General features: G+C 35.4%; 1 protein-coding gene across 1 annotated transcript in view; it reads right to left on the bottom strand.

The window, feature by feature from the left end:
• Positions 1-14,839, bottom strand: part of shot (dystonin-like protein short stop) — a 429,136-nt gene that overhangs the window by 372,885 nt on the left and 41,412 nt on the right. The window contains 1 exon segment of the mRNA XM_089095886.1: positions 13,719-13,780. Within this exon segment, the coding sequence (XP_088952012.1) occupies positions 13,719-13,780 (62 nt within the window).

Here is a 14,839-nt window from a genome sequence, read left to right as displayed (position 1 = left end):
AATATAGTCCAACTATATTATGTACAACTATTATTCAAACTAACATTATTGTTCAACAATTGGTAAAAATAGTCTATAATTTAACAGCTGTATTACAATTAAATCGTTTCCAATAGCAAACTGGTTGTCAAACGACTGGAAAACAGTAGTTCGACAGGTGTACCGCAATCGAATCCTAATGTATTGAACAAAAAAAAACAGCTTTTTCAACTGAAAGTAAGGAGCAACATTAAAACTTAAAACGAACCAAAATTATTATCTATATGATGGGGTTTGCCCCTTAGTCAATACCTAGCTCTTTACGCTTAAGTTCGAATGTTGTTCCAATTCTTTAAGAATGACCCTTGAACCACAAAGGCCGTTTAATTAGAATATATAGCTCTTTTGAAATTACTAAAAAAAAGTTTAGCTTAAAGAGCGAACTATTGACTCGGGGGCAAACCCCCTCATATACGTAATAATTTCTGATCGTTTTAAGTTTTAATGTTGCTCATTACTTTAAGTTGAAAAAACTTGTTTTTTTAGCTTAATTTCTGGTCGTTTTTTAAATAATGCTTGGAATCTCCTCCCCCCCCTTGCTAAAAAAAATACCTCCTGGAAACATCTGAATACTTCCAAATAGCCAATACTGTATGTAAACAATGGGCAAAGTTCATAGCTTTCATCCCTTTCCCCAGGGACGTTGGGGGATTAGGTCATCTTTAAAGACATAGTTATTAAATTTTCGACTATGCTGAACCAAGGGGTTATTTCCAAATCTTGATCGGGTGATTTTGAGAAAAAAAGCATGGGGGGGTCTAGTTGCCCTCCAGTTTCTTAGTAATTTAAAAATACACTAGAATTTTTGATCTCCGTTTGAATGAACCCTCTCGCGATACTCTAGGACCGCTGGATCGATACGATCACCCCTGGAAAGAAAAAAACAAAAACAAAAAAAAAAAAAAAATAAATAAACACGCAACCGTGATCTTTCTTTTGACGAAACATACAAAATTCCACATTTTTGCAGATAGAAATTTAAAACCGATACAGAAGAGTTTTCTGATAAGCTTGATCTGATTGTGTAATTTTCATCAAGAGTTTATTCCTTTTAGGGGGTGTTTCCCCGAATTTTCGAAAATAAAACAAACTTTTTCAGGCTTATAACTTATATATTTGAAATCAGCGAAAAAATACTATTATTTTAATGTATCTAATGGTATAAAAAATTTCATTTTTTAGAGTTTCAGTGATTATTCTGCCGGGTCGCTCCTTACTTACAGTTCGTCACCACGAACTGTTTGAAAGGCTGGATTTAAACACAGATCCAGATTTCTGAGGAAAATATTAAGTCAAATGGCAGTAGAAAAAAGTGCAAAAAGACCTTGATCCATCGTACCATAAAAAGCTTAAATTCAAAGGGAAACTTGCCAAGCGAAACCTCTACTATGTCCAGCGCAGTTGCTCCTGCCCAGTATACTAAAAATTGTATACGAAAACCAACTACATGACGAAAAAAAAAGCATAAACAGTCTTGGCCTATCACTTTTGACTAATTGGTATCAAATTAAAAACACGACCATCAGACCAAACACTACGGAAAAAGACAAACGAATCCAATTATTTCTTTATTATTCAATATAATTATATAACTCAATATAATCAATATCAAAAATATTTGACTAAGATTTTACAATAAAAACAAGAAAAATTATTTTTAAGTTTGCTTAAAAATTCCCTGACTCTTGCTGGTAGGAGAGCTTTCTTCACTGGTTCCATCTTGGCAACATACCTGCAAAGATAGTTCATAAGGTTGCTACAATCAGGAAGGGTTCTTCGTAACAAAGTATTCATGTTAGGTCAAGCTGTGATTAACAATATCTTCAGCAACGGCAGTAGCGAAGACAGGATGTTATTTTCGGAGGAAGACCTAGAATATAAAAGACGGATGACTCCTTGGTTATATCAAGTAAAAGTGATTTAAAATTATTGAAGGCTAGGTTAGTTTTAGCAAGATGGAGGTAGAACAGGTTGCAAAATTAGTCCAGCAGAGATTAAAGAGGCCAGGAAATACAGACGTAATAGACACAAAAAGATAGCTCAGTTTCCCTGAAGTTTTCTGCATCAGTCAAGAAGGAGTGGGGTGACGGTTTTTATTTTAAGCTGGGACTTACGAATGATTTATCCAAATTTTGGGGAGTTAAGGTCTTGCTTACAAGCAAAGGATTGCATGCTCGAAACAAAAGTTACAACTTGCAAAATTTGAAGGAATCTAAAACTGATCAATAATATGTAAAATAAGGTTGCTTCTTTGCGAAAACGGTCAAACTTCGAAGTGGAAGCCCATCTTGTGGTTATTGGTAGATTCAGAATTTAAGTTTTAAGTTTTAATATCGTTTTAAGTTTTAATGTCGCTCCTTACTTTCAGTAAAAATAAAACTCGTTTTCTTTAAACAAGTCAATGATACCCCAAAACGTTCCATTTTCCTACATATTCAGGAAATACAAAGAATTTACTATTTTGCCAAAATTTACCCTAAGATCAGCCACGTCGAACTTGCCCTTAGTAGCTAAATGCAAGTTGATATATTTTTCTGCTTAAGTCGCAAGTTCAATTAAATCATCCCAAAATATAATACAAACTTCCTGCAAATCAAGCATGCAACAGAAGCATTGACAACAAATAAAATATACAGCATTCTTACTAATGATTTCCAGTCAAGTAATATTCTAAATAAAATAAAACAAAAAAAATATATCAAGGCTATTTACAAGTTAAGGCTATTTCACTTAAGAATTTATTTACCCTTTGAAAAGAGCTCCTCATAACAAATGGCTGAAATAATCCTCTTCTGTTGCTGACATTCCAATTTTAGGGACTTTAATGACAAAGAATCCATTTTGAATAAACGCTCCCAGATAAGGCCACAAACGATCTTGAACTATGCAAATATCAAACGAAGATGGGATAATTGTAAAATAGAGTGATTCTGTCTTTGTGATGGATGCTCTGCTTAGCGATATGAACATCTATTACACCTAGAAGTAGACATCAGTTAGAGCAAGACGTAGATGCACAGTAACCTTTAAAAATTGAACAAGAAAGCATTGCTTCCCGAAACATCCAAAAGATTAAGGCGTTCTGAAATTCAAAGTAATTTACACAGTTAACCATAAAAAAGAAAAAAATTCCTATTATAGAAATATTCGCTTTGCAAATGTATCCATCTCCTCCCATAAAAAGTCCAAGATGAGTTTAACACGCAAAAAAGAGAAAGAATATTTCGGCTTTCTAAATTCGAAACACCTTATCTTGAACTTCAAATTACGGCTATGGTGTGCTGATACATAATCCAATGACCATCTCTCTCAATCTCTCTGAAGAAATACTGCAGAATTCGTAATGAAAGACTATCAAAGACTAAGCTCTGGAACTAAGTATCAGGGAAAAGTACAGATATATTTTCTTGAGGCAGGACAGCTAGCCTCTAATTTTAACAATCATACACACCTTCAAAACAAAGCTCTAAACGACAGATAACACCTTCCACGAATGATATGTTGATGCAGGATTAAGATCAAAATCAGGTACTTCTCTAATGTTCCAGCAAACAAGAGTGGATCTCTCTTCAGCAACACAGTAAAGATACACCAGCTCTTGATCATAGCTTAGCGATTTCCTTGACAGAATGAGAAAAAACTGTCCCAGCGACCTAACCACACCCACTATTTCAGCAGCTTCTACAGCTGAGTCTGTCACATCGCTAATCACATAAAGTCTTTTCTTATAGACAACACCCTTGAAAATGAGCTCCTGGACTAAGCATGTGTCTTTCCCCAGCTTATGTGGAAAGAGTGTCAAGTAGCAAGTGTTTGTCAGCTTTCCATTTTTAGAAACTGTACAGCTGATTTCCTGACACATTCTATTTGAAAGAGATAGGTAATTCTGGTACTTCTGGTAACTCTTGGCCATTGCCTTGGTTAGATTTCTAGTTGAGGATGCACTTTTAGCAGCATCTTTAAAATATCTATGTCTTGATTCAAACTGAAAAACGAATAGTGAATTAGGGGGCCCAGTGTTCGCACATACAAAGGAAAGTGACGCATTGTATGGTCCTTGAACCTATTTTCATCATCCTCAAATATTTTTGCTTTCAATTCAAGGTACATTCTTATTGTAAAACCTAACTTTGCAATAAGCATGTCTGTAAACCTCCGACTTGACACAAGCAATACAATTTTCCTCATCAGCAACATTAGAGACCAACATTCGTTTTCAGCCTTTCTTGAAACTAAATGGCCAAGTATTAGAGGAAACTGGTGAGGAAATACCAAATTTTGGATTGCATTATCTTCAAGGCACTTGAAATCATTTGAGAAAGGGGGAGGTTTGTCCTTAGCATCTATATCCTTGTAATCAAAGTTGGCAACACTAGCACTAAGCTCTGATTCTTTGAAAACACCATCAATAATCAAGTGCCGTAAACATTTTCCATCATCCCACTTCATAACAGCTTCATACAAGTCATGGGCTATGCATGGTGGTAATCTGTGACATGAAAGTTGGGCAAGGCATTGAAATCAGAATTGAACTTCACACCATTTACAGACTGCTTACTAACATTTGGGTCTAGCAGCTTGTTTAAAGATTCCTTATAGGATGCTTTAGTTTTAAGAGGAAACTGAACTTTACAATAGTCTTTAGCTGAATCTTTTTCATAAAATACACACTCCTCAGGGTTTCTGCCCCTTTCTATTAAAGCCTTTCCCAACCCCCCCCCCCCCTCAATAAAAGTTGAGCCCAAGGTGTCTCCACATATACAGAAAACTATAATTTTGAACCTTGTCCCATCAATCAAAATGCCTTCAGTACAAAGAAACTCTAATTCATTCACAACCTTCTTGAAGACTTTTTCAGTACCAATGATCTTGAAATTCGATGCCAGCACTAGCATAACTAACTGCACTAGATCTAGCCTTGCTCGAAGCCAAGGTGGGATGTTGAGAACTCATATATAAAAAGCTAGTGCTGTACTTTCCTGATGTAGACTTTTTAAGTGTTTTTTTTATTTGTACCTTATCTTGGTAGAGCTGAAGAAATATCACATTTTTCTTCATGTCTGGATCAGAAGCATATAAAGAAGCAAAACGGTTACCATGATAGAAGTCTCTATATACACCTTCTGCTGAAGGATGATACCAATCCAGAAATCCAAGAAGTCCTTTATGTTTGAAAAGATTCTCCAAGGTGGCTGCAACTGAAACTACTTGAACAAATCTTCTGTTTCCATACTTATCAAGTCCGATAAAGACTTGCTCCGGTACCAGAGTACCGCAACTTGTAAAATACTGGTAAAACATGTACTGAGATCTCAGTGATCCAGTGGCAGGGTCTGTAACAAGCAGCAAAGGATCCTGCATATAATGACTTTCAATTTCATCACATATTTTCTTAAACGAATCTGGCTGAAAAACAGAAGAGATGCATTTAGCAACACGTTCTTTAAGTTCTTCTGCTACAATTTCATGAGAATCAGTGAAGAGAAGCCTAAAGTTCTCAAGAATAAAACTAACAGTTGAGGCAGCTACATGTTTCTCTGATTCTAATCGAAGGAGAAGCAAAGCAAGCCGATCTGCAAGTGCTTGCCTTCTAGGCTCCATATCACGGATACCCGAGTCCCCTGAGGATGTTTGTCTCAATCCTGATGTTTTATTTGTAGCTGCTAAACCAGCTCCCATTATTTCATCTTGGTTCAAATATAGCATTTCTGAGTCTAGAGGCTCAGATAATTCATTTCCTTCAACATAATCTTTATCATGGTCAGGGGGAGTGTTCAGATTGTTTCTCGCAGGCTATGAAGTTCCAATGAACAAAATGAACAAACTAGGATTTGCCATGAAGTTCTGCAATTTGATGCCGTCAAGATCGGATCTACAATGAAGTTTGGCAATCTACAAAACTGGAAAAGATGGCTTTAGAAAATTTTCGGTGCGCACCCCCCCCCTTTTCCATAGTGAATCACACCCTTAATTTGTAGCTTAATATTACTATCATGCTCTTTTGAGTAGAAACTTAAGCATGAATGAACAAGTAATAAAGCAAATAGAATAAATGCTTATATTTTTGCAGCAGATCATGGTTTGATAATTTATGTTCATCAAGAGTATGACAAAATATTGCAATACACATCCTAAATATTGATAACCCTACAGAGCATGTTCTATGAATAATGTGTTTCTGAAAGAAACATAGTTAGTTTATTTCTGTATGGTGACTTGTGACCCAACCTGTTAAAATAAGCTAAAGCTCATTTTAAAAAAAAGAAGTCAACAATATATTTCAGCCATTTTCTTGGCAGGTAGGCTAAAACAGAATGACAGAACAGCTCCCATTGGTACTGTAGAAGCCAAAACACCTTTCAGATGTTTCAAATTTGACATACAGATGAAGGTACAGAAAAAACTTTTAGTGAATAAGAATTTCTGAATTTTGACTCAACTACTAGAATACTTCAACATACTAAACTATATGAAAACTTTTGCAATTTCGTGGTTTAGTGTGGGATGCAATGTGGAAATTCCAGAAATTTTCTAATTTTCTGACTGGAGCTTCCAGAGGAAGTGGCTGTTACACTCAAATGGAGGATTGAATTCTGAATCACATGATTTTTTTAAAGAATAAAAATCAGACAATTCCATTATATTACACTTCTCTGCGAAGATGAGGCGCCACCCGTAAAACATCGGATTCGATTATCAGAAAATTTGACATTGGAAGGAGCCGGGACTCAAAGACCAGCGCTCCTTTGTATATGACTTTTATCCCGTACCTCCTCTTGAAGCTAACACAAAACTCAAATGTCACTTAATTTGCTTAATTTATATTAGTACAATCCTACAATCTATTTGAAGTCGGATAAATATATTATCTAATTACTATTTGACAACATGTATAAAAATGGAAAGAAACATGAAAATCTTATTAATAGAATTTTTATGTATATTAATAGTGTATTATAAAAGTGTTTTCTGATAAGAATCCCCTTTCTCTTTTGATTTCACAAATGGACGCCACTGTACAGAGAGTGGTCAGTGGTGTTTACCCCCCCCCCCGAAAAAAAACCCCCGTTGAATATTATACCCCGCTGGGTATTTTCCAGGGAGGGGTAAACGCCTAGAATCACTGAGAGCGTTGTTTAATTCTATTGGTAAAATGCTACTTTAGCTACTTTTGGCTATTTTTGAAAGAGCTTAAGCTAGAAGAAAGAAACTTTCATGGATAGGTCTACAGGCTAAAGTATGTCCCGGGAAAGTATTTTGAAGTACCTACCTCCACTTGTTTTGCCTCTGGAGACTCCTGAAATTTGCCTACAAAACAGCTAGCAATTCCTGTTATTTGAGTAGAATTTTAAGCCGTATCTATGTTTTTTTTAATTTGGAATTATATTTGCATATCTTTAAAACCTTATAAATTGGGATTGAGCAAAGTTGTGAAGCTGAAAAGAATTTTGTTGTACTTTATTTAAGCAGAAGATCTATTTAACAAGGTTTCACTTTTATAACACACAGATTTTTGAAAGTCATCAAAAGTTAGGATCCTCTAAACGGAGGAGTGGAGGTAAATACTTCAAAACACCTTCCCGGTACATACTTTAGCCTGTAGACGCATCCCTGAAACTTTCATTTTCCTAACTTAACCCCTTTCCAAGATAGCCAAAAGTAGCTAAAGTAAAATTTTACTATTCTATCTGCAGAGTTCATAAGACTTATATAAAAGTAAAAAAAAAAATCAAAAGAACTTACCTTTCCGAAATAAGTCCACAACAACAAGTGAAAGGTCTTCGTTTGTGTAGCCTTTTAATCCCAATAGATCAAAAACCCGGACGACGACCCCCTTTCACGATATTTTTGCATCGGTCATGCCCCGCGGTATGACCCATTTTCGCAAGAGTTGATTGTCATTAGCTCCTCCCAGTACACTGATCGAGTTTAAACATATATTCGATGAATGTAAAAATACGGCAGAAGTACCTATACACTAAAAAAGTGTATTTTCACGCTAATCCAACAACTAGAAAGTACGCTGATCAAACGTGAAATAATGCCGTCAAGTGAAAGTACGTTTGTTTTTACCGTGTTGTTTGTCCAGTTTGCTTCTTTCTCAGCAGAAAGATTAAAGGAGAAGTCTTAGAACAGGGTAGGAAAATCATAATTGTTGAGAGACGAAAGAAAATACCTCTGGAAGGTGCTACAAATTGTATCACTCATTTTAAAACCTTCTTATCAGATTTATTGAATAGTCCACCGCCTACTGATCAACCTCAGTATTCTGATATACTTTGCTACATAGCGTGGCATTGACCAACTGGCAGTTCGATGTGTTTTGCAATAGTAGAAACAAATTGCCGTAGAAATTGCAGTAGAGGTGAAACAAATTGCCTCTTGAGGCCGTTATAGATTTTATCACTCATTTTAGAATCTTCTTATCAGATCTATTGAATAGTGCACCGCCCACCAATCAACTTCAGTATTCTGATATGTTTTGCTACAGAACGTGACATTGACCAACTGGCAATCTGATGCGTGTTGCATCAGAACGTTGGCAAGAAAAAAAAAATCCTGAAGCCAAATGAACCCAATTGTCAAAGATAAATTGATTAATTAATGTCGTTTAATTAATTAAGTTGTCAAATTTGCTTGAGATGTCAATAAAGTTGTCAAAGATTCCAGTCATCCTTTAAACTTTTCAATGCTTGTTGGCGTTGTTTGCTTAATTCCAAGAACAAAATTCAGGGGAATCTCTAGCGAGAACACAAAGATGTTAGGGAAAACATTTCGGGACAGGGTCGAAAAAAAAACAATTATTAACAAAATATATAACATACAGAAAATCATAAGATTTGTAGGGGGCCACGGGCAGAAAACAAATATTCTACTTTCCATTTTAGTTCTAATCGTCGTCTGGGGTGGGAGGACGTCATAAAGAAAGATTTAAAGGAAATGGGAACTTCATGGGCGGGTGTAAAAAGGGAGGCTTTGAATAGATTGGGATGGAGGATGAGCGTGCGTAGCTGTGTTGACCTTAGGCGACTTGGTACTGCGATGAGTTGTCGAAAGAGAAATCCGACATATATGCAGGAGAATAGTTTGGAGGCGGGAGAAAGCATTTTGGGGATATAGCCCAAGGTCAATAGGGCAAATAAATTATAAGCAAAATATAAGAGAAATCTTGAGAATTAGCATTAGGCTACACGAGCCCGAAGCTCTTTCTGGGCTGGACAACTCTGTTGAACAACAAGGGCTCCCACTTTTTACCTCTCCCCATGTTAGAGCCCTTCCTATCACAAAAAATGCTTACATATGAAGGGGGGGGGGGGGTATCTATATGTCACACAGGCCTGACCCTTCAAATGGCATCACAGCATATTTTCCGAAGGGAGGTTAAAACAGAGAAGTCCCTTTTAGACCGCAATTTTTACAAGGGGCTGGAACAGGCTAAGAGGGATTTCCCTTCTCCTTTGTTTCCAAACATGGGAATATGAGTGAAACTCCCTCTAAGACCAACTCAAGTAAATTTAACTGAATTAAATTTAGTTAACAACCAATTTCAGGTGTACCTCGAGGTGCACCGTAACTAAAATTTGAAATGCTTTCCACAAAAGACAAACCAACAGAGAATGGCGATTCATCAAAATCTGCTGAAGATCGATCATGCACCATATGGCGATCAGCATGTTTTAGTTACATTTCTTAATGTGACCAAACCCTTTTATTTTGTTTATCATCAACTGTTTTAAAGACAGTGGCACAATTCGAAAAAATACAGGGGGTGGAAACAAGTATTTTATTTTTATTTTTTAATAAAGATATAAGACGCATTTCAAAATCTAGGATGGTAAATTTCTCCGATTAAAAAAAAATGAAGATACAAAAAATATATTTTTCAGGATCTAGGAGGGCTATTGTCCCCCCCCCCCTCAGTTGACACCAATACTTAAAGAAATTACAAAACCCCTGCTTTTCGTCAAAGTGAATAATTTTTTTTCTGTACCTTATCTACCGTGTAGAAAACTTGTGTTTCGTGATAGTCGTAATGCTATCCAATCTGGTATTTATTTGATAAGATCCGGGGTCCCTCAATGTTCAGACCTGGGACCGAACCAATTCCTTATGTTTATCAAGGAACTACCTGAGGTACTACCACCTTTGAAAATATTATGATCGCAGATGACATTATTATTTTTTCATCTCATGACAATTTATCCATCTACTTTCGTAATCTTAACAACAAACGTTGAACTGCATCTGCTTTCTTGAATTAATGATCACGAATATTTGGATTCTTCCGCGTTTAGCTTCCATTTTTCCAGGTGGATATTTAAAGACAATTTTTTTGTGTTAATCTGTACTGTGCTTATGTTTGGGTATTCACTTTTCCTTAATTATAAAACCCTTCAAAAACCCAAAGTAAACCACTTAGGTTAATTTTATTGAGATATTAACCGTAACTAATCGTTAATAATAAACGCTTTTAACGTTAGTAATCGACCGTTAGTAAAGCATTTCTATGGCGCATCTGATTTCTTGTCTATTTATCCACACGACTTCGCTACTATGTCAAATATTTGCCAAGGTTAGTTTTCAGTCAACTTCCAGCAAATTTTCAGAGGTTATTTTCAACTAATTCAGGATTACCCAATACAGCATAGTTTTGATACCTCTCTTGAATTAAGACGAACAGTATTGGTTTAATTAGCGCCGTACCAAAAGATAGGAATTTAAACATAATCACAATAGAAAATGTGCAGATAAAAAAACAATTTTTACCCCGTAAAATAGCCCCTGCAAAAAAAATTGTTTTATTTCTTATTTTGTTAGGAAGCTCAGGAGATACGCCTTTCTTTAATTTTAATGCTGCCGCTTTTTTTAGCTAACAACGGTGAACTGTGATGCGCTTAAGAATTGTGATGTGCGTTAAATTGTCGCAAACATTGTTTTAATTACGGTTGATAAATATTTTGAGTGTAATTAAAACAAGAAAAACACAATTCTTCTCTCTATTGAGGCGGCTATTTATCCTTGAAAAACAGGATAAATAGAAAAGAAAAACAGGTAGCAGCCAAGGGGCTGCCAACTTTCCACCACCTCACATGCATTTCAGTGTACCACTTTTTCCGCCACGCGTGGCACACTTCCTCTATGCAATGCCTTCACGCGCCAACGACTGCACGCAATTTTTGAAAGTGGACGAACTCTCAGTAACGATGCTATTTATGCAATGATTCAGTCCCTTTCTACTGTTCTACTAGTCCCTTTCTACTAGTATCTTTCATCTTTTCTCTAGGCAACTCAGCAAGGGGTATTGCACTGGCGAGACACTAGTGCATTTCTACTTTCTACTACCTTTCTACAGGTATCTTTCATCTTTTCTCTTCGCCACTCAGCAAGGGGTATTGCACTGGCGAGACACTAGTAGCTTTCTACTTTCTAGTACCTTTCTACTAGTATCTTTCATCTTTTCTCTTGGCACCATACAACAATTACCCAATTTTCCTTTCATATTTGGCACAAAATGAAACTCATCTTGAGATGATTTCAAGTACAAATGGTCGTTAATCTCTATGCAGGATGAGAAATTGCAAAGATCCCATTTATGGAACAGAATGGATTTACTCAAGAAAAGTATAATATCTTGGAACTGCCAAATGAACACCAAATATGATTATAATTATTATGCTCTGTGCTGAGCAATAAATGTAATTATAGCCATCCTCCAACTCTTACCGAAGGCAAAACTACTTAATTCGATATGCAAAGGTTACCAATTATAATAATACTGCTAATTTCATTTTAGGAAATACTTGCATCCTTAGTCACGACGAGAAGGATGTCGTTGCCGCTGCTCTTATGGTATCACCTATTCTACTATATTCTACTCCCAACTTTATCAGTGGTGTGGAGCTTGAGTAACGAATAGAATCAAAGAAATAGAGAAAAGAATAAATAATAACGAAGACCCCACTAAGACATCATACAAAAAATAAGAATTTAAAGGAGTCTGGAAATTAATTTATTCATTTATTTAATCTTTTTTAATTTTTTTTATTCTACGCTTTTTTTCTCTCCTCTTTTTAAGTTAGTAAGTGGCATTTTTTTTTCACTAGCTAACAAATATGTCTTCACCCTTTTTACAGGCCAGGGAGCCTATGCGGGAATAGTATATTATTTTATTGTGTGTATAAGTTAACTTATAAATATAAAATATAAACTTATAAATATATAAGTTTCATTAAATTTAATCTTATCCATCAAAGACTACGAGCCTATGAAAATTTCCCAGATTTTCGAAAAGAGGGGAAAATACCCCCTAAAAGTCATATAATCTTAATGGAAATCTCACCATCAGAAAACCCTACTGTAGAGGTTTCAAGCTCATATCTGCAAAAATGTGGAATTTTGTGTTTTTTGCCATTGAAAGATTACGGATGAGTGTTTATCTGTCTGTCGTCTTTTTTTTCAGGGGTGATCGAATCGACCCAGTGGTCCTAGTATACGGGAGAGGGCGCATTCGAACGAAAAATAAAAGTTCTAGTAGCCTTTTTAAGTGACCAAAAACATCCTCCCACGTCTCTTTTTTTCTCAAAAGCGTTCGATCAAAATTTTTAGATAACCATATTTTCAGCATAGTTGAAATGCCAAATAAATATGCCTTTAGCGATATTATGACCCCCCACAGCCCCTTGGGAAAGGTCTTTAAGATATAAAACTTGTCCATTGTTTACGTATAGTATTTGTAATTGGGAATAAGGAAGAAGGCTATGCATACATTCTACACCAAAGAAATGTCTGCAACTATTTGAATTCTAACTTACTTTCTTATAATAAGGAAATCAGAGTTCAAAGAAATTGATGGGCCATCTGATAATAGCAACATACGTTAATTGTAAATCTAAATTTTAATGTGGAACATTATAACAAATATCTTGCAGTAGCCCCAAAACCCAAACAGCTCACCAATCCTGGTTTTTGATACAGTCCAAATAAGACGCAACTACGATTATTGGGCAATATGGATCATAGAGTTGCTGCTATCTCTTACGGTTACAACCAGTACCTTTTACATAAAAAACAATTTTTGACCCTGCCCCTCTTATCAGTTCTCCCCAAAAAGAGTCTCTTTTTTGTCTTCCATCTTATGTATATGTGTTGAATCACAATGCAATAAGCCAATTTTCTGTCATACACTAATCACTTTAATTCAGATATGTAATTTACATATCCACTTGAGATCTTAAAAGGCTGTGACCTTCCTCTACCTCTGGAAGACAAAAGTAAACAAAAAATTGTTATTAAGAAAGGAAATTCCAAGATAAACATGTTATTGGTCATTATTTATAATTAGTAATCAATCCATCAATCACTTTATTAATACTAAAATACTATTGCAAACGTAAAAAAGTTATTCGGCTCAAGAAGCTTGGATTGTTGTGGGCAAGAAATTCTGTATAAAATAGTAATTAAATAGATTTAATAAAATAGATAGTAATTAAATAGAATGGAATACTGGTATTCCATTTTTGGTACATTGTAACGGACGAGGTTTCTTGGAATTATTGACGTAAATAACTTCTGCAAATTAAATTTAATTTTACGGATATGAAATAATGGGAATTATAATACCAAAACAGCAGTAATAACTTTTACCATACCTTTCTAATGCTTGTTATAAATTAACATACCTTTTTCAAATGCTTGTTTACCCATTTGGTAAAAGTCTTCTTTTGAATTGCATCTCTTTCATCTATAAAAAAAAGATAACCATTAAAGGCATTAAGCTGTGAGTTGGACTCCTTTCCAAATTTCAGCAAAGAATACAGATACATTAGTTTCTGGTAATAAGTAAAACATCTTGAGATATTATTGGCAATTTAAAGTACAAAGGACAGTGAAATATATAAAGTACAAAGGACAGTGATATATTTTGCACAGTATATAAATTATAGGCAGTATGATCTTTCTCTATCTCACCCATTATAAAAACCCGGACCGAGGTGCGAGTGCTCCAGAGAACGTAGAAACATAGCGCCATTAAATCTTTTCACGGGTAGACAAGTCAGATTTCTCTTGAACGCGAAACTTGGCTTCAACGTTGGAACACTAAATTTTGAAGACACTAATCTTAAATTAATTTATTCCAATACATATACGAAAATCATTAATTAGTAGTGCAATGTTATTATTAGATGTTTATAGGAATTAAAAGTAGGTTTCGAAGTCTCAAGTTGGATTCAAAGGCATTTTGAGAAAGTTTCTGCCAAAATACGTGATCCAGGGTAATTGGGCCGCTCATGGCAGATCAAATGAGAAGAGTTGTTTGTACGCGCTAATGCAAGAAGAAATGGGAGGAGCTGTTTGTTCGCACCGAGAGTGAAGAGCCAGACATTATCTGTGGTAAACTTACTGCTATATCTTTATTCTGTGATATTTTGAATACGCAACAAAATTCAATTCTGTTGAGGTATCTATTGTTATCAAGACAATGTTCCTTATAGTTTCGGGTACTATTGAGCCGCATCGCTCCTTACTTAAAGTTGGTTACCACGAACCGTTTGATTATCTGTACTTCTCCTCTTATTGCTTTTTATTTACATCAACATTTCTCGTCAGATAAGAGGCAATCTCAATAATCATGTCCTATCTGATCTTATGAGCGGGGAAATAAAGCGGAATTAGACAATTTGATTACATCTACGAACTCTCCGGGATACTTTGTTGCAAAAGGGTGGGATCTTCCAGGAAAATAAAGGAGGAAGGTTTGATAATGACGAGTATAAATAATGAAGCTAAAATTACAAGTTTG

This window comes from Artemia sp. Qi Xiang Cuo, chromosome 10 (genome assembly GCF_049724085.1).
Source record: "Artemia sp. Qi Xiang Cuo chromosome 10, ASM4972408v1, whole genome shotgun sequence".
In the NCBI taxonomy this organism is placed as follows: domain Eukaryota; kingdom Metazoa; phylum Arthropoda; class Branchiopoda; order Anostraca; family Artemiidae; genus Artemia; species Artemia sp. Qi Xiang Cuo.
Note: the sequence above shows the minus strand (reverse complement) of the source record. Positions and strands in the feature narration are given on the sequence as shown.